General features: G+C 39.4%; 2 protein-coding genes across 2 annotated transcripts; one reads left to right on the top strand and one right to left on the bottom strand.

The window, feature by feature from the left end:
- Positions 1 to 3101: 3101 nt before the first annotated feature.
- Positions 3102 to 3860, bottom strand: LOC121764497 (UPF0496 protein 1-like). The gene has a single exon (XM_042160509.1). It carries the CDS (start codon positions 3858 to 3860, stop codon positions 3102 to 3104), a length of 759 nt encoding a protein of 252 aa, XP_042016443.1.
- Positions 3861 to 8395: 4535 nt separating this feature from the next.
- Positions 8396 to 9196, top strand: LOC121764496 (UPF0496 protein 1-like). Its single transcript, XM_042160508.1, has one exon. It carries the CDS (start codon positions 8396 to 8398, stop codon positions 9194 to 9196), a length of 801 nt encoding a protein of 266 aa, XP_042016442.1.
- Positions 9197 to 9625: the final 429 nt, after the last annotated feature.

Raw genomic sequence — 9625 nt, 5'->3', positions numbered from 1 at the left:
TTGTAATCTTTTATTTTAATTATTTTGCTTGACTAGCAAGATAGGTTTAGAGTTTAGAATTCTATAAATTATAGAATTCTCTAGTATTTTGATTCATTGAGAAATAAAGTTAAAACTTGTTCTCATTCTGGTTCTGGCGGAAATCGCCCCCTAGCACCTCAACTAGGGTTTATCTTGTTCTTCGTAATCGTTCTTGTTCTTCGTTTTACTACAAATCGTTGGTGCTCTAGTCCGATAGATCAAGGGTCTATCAATTGGTGCTTTCATTGAGAGATCAATCCGTGTGCAGACAATGCCGGTCCTGTTCGGAAGCCTCACACTGCCACTTCCGATCCGCTACCTTGGGCAGAGGCTCCGTCACCGGCAGTTTCTTCCACTGCCAACGTCGTTCGAGCTGAGATCCTTTATAAAAGGAAGCCTTGCTCCGGCTACAGTCTGAAGGAGATGAATGACAGTGGAGAAGGTTCTACAGATTCCAGAGAGCATGATGATAATCTCGAGTGCCGAACATCAGTCGGCATGGTGAAGCGAGCTCCAATAATTGTAGGGGACGGTGGTAATCCTAGTCTGCTTCAGAAGCAGAAATTTCCTTGCTTCGATGACTCAAGTGGTGGTGATGATGCTGCCCACATGAGCCAAGAACCAATGAGTAAGCAACAGACACCATACGTCGAGGGTGAGACAGTTTGGGCAAGTCAGATTCCGGTCAATCCACGACGACATACATCTAAGGTCCCTACTAGTGCTGCCGAACACTCATCTAAGGTTGTGAATGCATTCTTTGAGGATCATGCTGTTGAATCACCGAGCACGGATGTTAAGCCCATGTGCTTGACAGATGCTTTCCTTGAGAAGAACTTGATGTCGCTGGCGATGAAGTTCTTCATGGAGAGTTTGATGTTTCTAGAGGAGCGGGTATCGTCGCCTTTCTTTCCTGCTTCAACATTCGTTACGACTCGTACGAGACGGGGGCATGAAACTCTTTGCTTTGGTGCGATGAAAGGAGTTCGTATTTTTGACCCTGGAGATTTTGAGAGTATTTCCACCTTGGACAAGACACTCGTGTTCTTAATTCATGACCCACCTTGAGGGCAAGGTGGTTTTCAACGGCGGGAGAGTTGATAGGGTCCTCGATTTAGTGAATCTCGCTGAAAATCATCTCCAGTATCTTTATCTTATTTGATTTAGTATCTTTTATTTTGGTTAGTTAATTTCCATATCTTTTGTAATCTTTTATTTTAATTATTTTGCTTGACTAGCAAGATAGGTTTAGAGTTTAGAATTCTATAAATTATAGAATTCTCTAGTATTTTGATTCATTGAGAAATAAAGTTAAAACTTGTTCTCATTCTGGTTCTGGCGGAAATCGCCCCCTAGCACCTCAACTAGGGTTTATCTTGTTCTTCGTAATCGTTCTTGTTCTTCGTTTTACTACAAATCGTTGGTGCTCTAGTCCGATAGATCAAGGGTCTATCAGAGTCACTCGTATAACCAATTGGTTTTACGATATTTATATAGACACCTTTAGGGAGAGATCGATGCTATCGAGCTCCTTTGTGAAGCCCGCATACATCGGTTTCAGCGTATCCAGCATCTTGGAATGGTCTGAAATGAAGGGAGGAAGATGATGATCGTTTGCAGAGTTGTTAAGACGTCGTCGTTGGAGTGTTGAGCAGAACTCGAAGGGGAAGAGGCTGTTCTCATAGTGGCTGCGGACAAAATCCACCAATTTCTCATTATGCGAATCGTCCTTCTGCATATCATGAAACGCCAAAATAAATTCTTCAGACATGATGGACTTAGCGATGGCGTTGAGGGGTTGTTTGGTTGATGAAATAAAACCTACTATGATATGTCTATTTATAGAGGCAGCATCTCTTTTTTTCAAAATTTTGTTACACCACCGTAGTTCTCTCGAAAAGCGTCTCATACACCGACGTCTCTTGTTAAGGAAGAAGTTCCTCAACCGGACGATTTCGCAAGAACTAGAGTTTGGAGGAAGATTTGGACGAGAGAGAAAGGAGAATAGAGAGATTGAGAGGAAGTAGTTTATTTCTTGATTGAATGATTCAAAAGAATAACAATGTCCACTATTTATAATAGTGGATACCCTAACTTAAGGAACAAGAAAATAATCCTAATAAATATGAAAAGATATGCTAAATCAATATTAAACTAAATAAGAGAGATTTGAAGATATTCTTGGAGATATTCACGTATCATCTCCATCCGGCATCCACTCCACCTTTACCTCCACATGTCTCCACCCATTCAAACTACTACTGGAGTATGATTTTTCATAGGGGTACTACTTTTTAGCCCAGAATGAAATATAGAAGGTGCGTTTATCGAGGCTAAACAAAATGACAAGGCACTCCTTAAACTAATAATAAAAAATAAAAATAGGATATAAAAATAGGATTCCCTCATTAAAAATAGACACTTACAAAGATTAATTTTAATGAACATAAAAAATAGAAAAAACATGACTTTTTTATGGATGGTAATTATTTAACACTCTTTTTTATCCCGTCTCACTAGAACACCCAAACATTTTATGAGACGTTTTATGTGTTTAATATCTTTATAAATGGTTAGGTGATTAAATAGTTTATTACAATATTTATACCCATTCTCAAGTAAAACAATGTTAACTGGTATTCAAAAAAAATCGCGTGTCTTCGATTTCAAACTATATAAAGTTGACTATTCAGCAGATTTGTTCATTTTTATTGTAATATTAGACAGTTAGTTCAATTTTAGACAGACTTGATTGAGTAATTGGTGTGGATTATCTGTCTAGAAAATAAATATATAGAGTTGAGTATTAGGCTATAGAAAATAAGTTGGTTGGGTTTTAGGAGTGAGATTGGATTTACTCAGGCAGGGTTTAGAGTAAAAGCCCATTTTCAAGCCCAAATATAAACCTACAAACTAAGTGTAAAAGCCCATTTTCAGATTTAAACATAGCTCTAACGTGTGTAATCATCCAACCTTTAGGCTCATCTTTCATCTATGATCCAATCGTTCACAACTTATATGACCATAATTCGACTGTAACTGACCATAGTTAGGACTTAGGAGTACCGTGGTCAAGCGCCTTAACCCAACTGATTAACTATGCTCTGAAGCACGGAATCTTTAGCCCACTTCATAACCCTATTGTAGTTTTCATCATTCTGTAGTAATTCTTCAAACCTCTTTCCGACGTCCCCCACTTTTACCTCGTCATCAACCGCTTCCGACAAAGATACGATCTCGACCTCCAAGCTGCGAGCTGTATTGTAAACGCTATCGAGATCTGTCATGATGGGTCGGGCGACCATTATCATATGACCAATTATCTTTTTGTGTTTTTCCACTTCATTCTCACGCTTCATGAAAATGGATCGGCGCCATTTCCCTAGCGCGGTGAATAGAATGGAGGCCGCAGCAGCTACCGCTCCGATCCCTGCCCTCGCCCATCCCCTCATGGGAATGATATTCGCCGCAACAACTGCAGCCGCGGCAGCACATATCATGGCCGCTGCATTGAATATAACAGAATACACTTTCTTGGAGACACCAATGGAATTGAGCTGCTTGCTGAAACCCTTGTTCATGGATTTCAGCACTTTCTCCAGCATCAAATGTTTGATAAGGAGACGAGATATATCACTAAAGAAGTTTTGAAAGATAAAGGTAGGATCATTTACAGGTAGGTCGTTGTTTGTAGGGTTGAGACGGAGTTGGAGAGGTGAGCAGAACTCAGAGGCGTTGAGGTTGTTGACATAGTAGCTGCGGACAAACTCCACCAGTTTTTCATTATTTGTAGCGTCGCTCTGCAGATCATGAAACGCTGAAACAAATTCTTCGGCCATGGGGTATATGGGCGGCGCCGGTTCGTTGCGTTGGAGAGCTGTGACGAGCGGTGGAAGAGGAGACGGCTATGTGGGCCGGTTGATTGCGGCGTAGGAGGACTTGGTGGCGTAGTCGGAGAGGGCTGATGATCAGCGGCGGGAGAGGGTTTCACGGTGTCGTGAGGAGATGTGAGGAGCGGTGGAAGAGGAGACGGCTGTGTGGCCCGGTTGATTGCAGCGTAGGAGGACTTGGTGGCGTAGTCAGAGAGGCGTGATGATCAGCGGCGGGAGAGGGTTTCACGGTGTCGTGAGGAGATGTGAGGAGCGGTGGAAGAGGAGACGGCTATGTGGGCCGGTTGATTGCGGCGTAGGAGGACTTGGTGGCGTAGTCGGAGAGGCGGGATGATCAGCGGCGGGAGAGGGTTTCACGGTGTCGAGAGGAGATTAGGTTTTTTTTTTTTTTGGAGATTAGGCTTGGTTGAGTCGGAGAGGTGTGATGATCAGCGGTGGAAGAGGGTTTCACGGCGTCGTGGGGAGATTGAGCTTGGTTGAGTCGGAAAGGGGGGAAGAGAACTTCACGGCGGTCGTGGGGGAGATTAAGCTTGGGTTTTTTATTTTTTTGGGAGACTAGGCTTGATTGAGTTGGAGAGGTGTGATGATCAACGGTGGAAGTGGGGAGATTGAGCTTGGTTGAGTCGGAAAGGGCGGAAGAGGACTTCACGGCGTCGTGGGGAAATTAAAACTTGGTTGAGTCGGAGAGGTGCGATGATCAGCGGCGAGAGAGGACCTAGCGGCTTCTTGCGTCGGCTTGTTTTTGTCGGAGGGCTGGAAATATGAGGGTGCGGTAGACACGACAAGAAACATCGAAGAAGCTTCAAAATAGTTCATTAATTATAGCTTTTCAGCAAAAGCATATTTCTGGTCATTGACTTCTTTATATTAAATTTTAATTTATTTCATGTCTTAAAAATTGAACAACACTAATACTCACTTCGTCCTATTATTAGTGAAGCGTACTCCTATTTAGATCGTTCCACTATAAATGAGACATTTCCAGTAAAAGCAACACTATATCTTTTACTTTATCATCTATCCTACTTTTTTTCTCTAGTTTTTTTCATTCCTAAAAACATGTTCACAAAAGAAATATCTCACATAAAATGGTTTTTTTTAAAAAAAAAAACTGAGAAAAGTACAAAAGTTAAGAATTCAATTATGAAACTAGAAATCGTGGAAGTAAAGAAAATTAAACATTAGTATGAAATTTTTAAATCAAAATCGCAAACTCAATTATTTATGAATTTATGTAATAAATTAGGTTAGGAAATCTAATATACGGATTATTTTATAAAGTAAATTAGACACTATTAAAATTATAGCTTTAAATATATATTAATGAGATGATTTATGAATATGTGATTTTCAATTGTAACGTTTTAAATTAAGAATTTAGTGGGATTAAAATTTTAGAAAGTAAAGAATTAAAATGAAATACATGTAATAATTCTTAAAATCAAATCCATAAACTCAATTAGTTATATGGTACCATTATATCATACTTATATCAAATTTTAATTTATTTTATGATATAGGTGAATCGAGATATGAATTGCAAAGAAAAGGAAAAATATCAAATATATAGCTTCAAAATATTAAATCTATTCAAAAAATTAAGAATTGATTATGAAATTAGAAATTTGAAAGTCAAGAATTAAAAAAAAGTAACCCCAACCTAAGATTGTTGAGTCAGACTAACTAAACAAACATTTTAAAGAATGAGGAACATTTTTTTTTTCTGTGAACATTGTCAAGGTATCAATTTTGATTCATAACATTTGAAAATATCTTCTGGGGTCCATGAACTTCGATTTAATATCATTTGAGCTATTTTTTCATTGTTTCAAACTTTGTTTAGGTGAAAATGTCTTCAAGTCCATGAAGGGTATTTTAGTCTATATACTAGTATCTCTTATTCATTAAAATATTGAGAGAAGATTATTTTGTCTGCAAATTTTGCCAAAATATCATTTTTGTTTAGTTTTAATTCCTTCTCTGGTTCAATATCAATGAGCCTATAATCTCTCATCCTCTCTCGCTCTTCAACATAGTAATCTTACTTCCTCTCCCTGATTCATGGAGCTCGCCTGCCAAGCTCGAATCCTTAACTCTTGATCACAATTCTCTCTTTGGAAAAAACCTCAATTCTTTAACGAGATTGGTTTTTCTCTGAGGAGTTGGATTTGAGTCACAACAAATTTGAAGGAAGTATTGCTGAAATTGACGGTCACAACAAAAGAGAAAGAAAATCATTTTTTAGGAAACGGGGGAGTATAAGAAAGCAGTAATAGATCCAGACATTTCACATTCCAGGTCCAAGAAGACATCACACAACTTTTCATTACCTCCTACCGAACCGTGCTGATAGGGACTCGGCAGTACAGTCGACACCATCCTTGTCGCCAGACACCAACGGTGCAGCTCGCGACCAACATACAACCTGAAGAAACTAGGAATGAGAGACCAAAGAGAAAGACGTCAAAGCCCGCAAAATATCGAGATTATAGTTCACATTAATGCATATCTTGTTTATTTGCCTTTATTATTAGTATATACTTACTTTCGGACGATTTTATTATTATTAGAATATATTATTTAGTCAATCTTATCAAGCTTTCTTCTTGATTCTTTCAAGAGTCGTATAGTCGAATCAAGTATATGGGATTTCTATAAATTATAGACATCCCCTACATCGAGTCATTGAGAATTAAGAAATTAATTGGAATACTTCTTTTCTCAAAACCCTAAAAAAAAACCCTAGCCTCTTGCTAACGTGTGCTCTAAGTTGGTGCTGAAACTCTCGTTCATGGATTTCAGTTCCATCTCCATCATCAAATGTTCGTCACGAAGATGAGATATGCTATGGTAGAAGTTTTAAACGATAGAGGGGAGGTCATTTACAGGTTGCCTGCAAATAATGTTGTTGAGACTGGGTGAGACGAACTCGGTCGCGTTGAGGTTGTTGACATAGTAGCTGAGGAAAAACACCACCAGTTTTACATAATTTGTAGCGTCGTTCTGCAGATCATGAAACGCCGAAACAAATTCTTCGGTCATGGGGGAAATGGACGCCGCCAGTTGGCTCCGTTGGAGAGCTGCCATCACCAGCGGAAGAGGAGACGGGTGCGTGCGCTGGTTGGTTGCGCCGGAGAGCTGTGATGAGCGGAGGACTTTTTAAAATCAGGATTCCTTATTTCAGCAATGATAATCTATTTGGATTATCAAAATTAGCTTAAGATTGGTACATTTAAATTTTAATGTATAAACAGATTGTGCAATGTTGTTATTGATTTTAATAACATTGTTAGATTCTATAACTATGAAAAATTAATCAGCTTAAAAATGATTAACAAAAAACTAGAATATCTATATAACACTCCAAAACCTGAAATTAGAAAAAAAAAATTGGCTCCATTACTGCAACTTTAGGGTTCGACGCATTTTATCACATCTTGATTATGTATTCTTTTTAATTTAAGAGCATAAAATATACATTGATTAAAAATAGTCATTGTGTCTTTAGTGAAATAGATCATCTTTTTAGAACAATATGAAATAGATCATCTTTTTATGTAATACTATCAATTTATGTTTTAAGTGTGAGATAGAATAAAATTGAGATAATAGTGTACTTTTTTTCGGAATGGTCCATTTTTGTGGAGAAAGACTAAAAAAATTAGATAATTTTATTAGACAAAAGGAACATGATGAAAAAAATAAAATTATGAAAGTCGAATTTATGGCTAGTTAAAAGCACCAGTATACGTGTAGTGGCAAATGTTGATGAGTGGGCCCTGATCAAAGGAAATAAGATAGTAGTACTTAGTAAAATGTTGATTAAGAAGGATAATTAATGGAATATACTGTGTTTATATAAGTAGACCTCCCCCTTTATTTACTAAAATTCTGATGGAAGTAGAATAAAGATAAATAGAATATGTAAATAATACTTTTAAATTTTAAATTTAATTGAATTATATTACAAATTAGGTAATTGAATTAACAATTTAGGCTATTAAACCACCACCTATATGTCTTAGCGTGACATAAATGGAGTATATTTTTTCTCCTTTGGCACGTACATCCACCGCAAGTCACTTTTTTTTCGCACGTACTTACCTGAATTAAATTTAAAAACCAGAAGAGAGTCAGTTTTTTCGCACGTACGTACCTGAGAGACTAAAAAAAGTTGGGTGACGAAAAAGTTGAAAAAGTTGGGTGACGATTTCGCACGTACATCCTGTCCCACACACATTTAAACAACACAACTCACACAAATATCCCCCCTCTTTCCTTTTTCCTCCTCCTTTATATATTTAGTCCCCGACTCCCCTAGCGTTTATGTATACAACATTTCACTCTTACCTTAACAGCACTCTCTCTATCTATCTATTCTATATCCACCGGCAAGGCACCGCAAGTCATCCTCTTCAACCTCCCATCACACTTCTCCAAAGCAACCGGCCCGGCCCGACCCTTTTCATTCATCGTAAACGGTGATGGGCAGCCACATGAGCCAATTCGGGCCTGAAACTCCGGCCTCTAACATGACCTCCTACGCCGACCTCATGGCCCGAGAATTCGTCGCGGCGTTCCGTGATCTGCAGAAGGACGCCAAGAATCATGGAAAACTGGCCTCTTTTGTCAGCAGACACTATGTGAACAGGCTCAACGGCCCCGAGTTCGTCTCAGCACTCACAAACAAGCCAGGTAACGATCCTTTGACCGTCCACTACTTCTACCATCATTTATCCTGCCATTATAAGGAGCAGTTGGTCATGCTGACGACGCTCAAATCCATGGATGAGAGCTTAGTCAAACGCATCGATTCCATGGATGTCTCTAAGAAGGTGTCGGCTGTTTTCTTCACGCTCGCTGCCATGTTCTTCGCGGCCACGGCTGCGATTTCTGCTGCGAACGCCAACCCCAAGAGGGAAGCGGCCGGGCCGGCTGTGGCAGCGGCAGCAGCAGCGGCCTCCATTCTGTTTGGGGCAGTCGGGAAATGGATCCTTTCACTTCTGAACAAGCTGGAAACTGCAGCCAGGAAACACAAGGAGATAACTGCGTTTATGATTATTGGCGCCAACCTCTGCATGGAAGATCTTAGGGAAATTCACGGCGTGGCTCGGAGGCTGAAGTTCTATAACAAATCTATGTCGGAAACGGTTGAAGATGGGAACAAAGTGGGGGCTGTGAAAAGGGGGTTTGAAGATATGGTAGCAAAAGTTGAAGCATACAGTAACAGGGTGAATTGGGCTAAAGATGGTGTGCTTCAGACTATTATCAAACACTTGACTTAAACCTTCTTAAATACAGATCTGTTCAGTTTCGAATTATTGTAATTTCGGACAGACTTGATTGAGTAATTGGTGTGGAAAATGATATTATTTCGCTTTCATACTATATAAAGTTGGTCTTTGGTATGCAATGTAATTTGCTATTGAAAATAAGTGAGTTGGGCTTTGGGAGTGAGATTGGATTGACCGAGTCTGGGAGTTGGAAAAAGCCCATTTAAAGGCCCATTTTATAATTTAAACAAAGATCTACCGTGTGAAACAAATTCGTCGGCCATGGGGATGGGGTATATATATGGGCAGCGCCGGTTGGTTGCGTTGGAGAGCTGTGATGAGCGGCGGAGGAGGAGGAGGACTGAGAAGGGGCTGGGGAAATTAATGTGAGGATGCTGGTGGAGATCTTTGATGGAATAATAGTTACTCCCAAGTTATGTG

The sequence above is a fragment of the Salvia splendens genome, chromosome 14 (genome assembly GCF_004379255.2).
Source record: "Salvia splendens isolate huo1 chromosome 14, SspV2, whole genome shotgun sequence".
Classification (NCBI taxonomy): Eukaryota; Viridiplantae; Streptophyta; class Magnoliopsida; order Lamiales; family Lamiaceae; genus Salvia; species Salvia splendens.
This window is presented reverse-complemented; position numbering and strand designations above follow the sequence as displayed.

Excerpts from the sequence above, each read along its gene's own strand:
- LOC121764497 (XM_042160509.1), bottom strand. The coding sequence starts at position 3,860 with ATGGCCGAAGAATTTGTTTCAGCGTTTCATGATCTGCAGAGCGACGCT.
- LOC121764496 (XM_042160508.1), top strand. The coding sequence starts at position 8,396 with ATGGGCAGCCACATGAGCCAATTCGGGCCTGAAACTCCGGCCTCTAAC.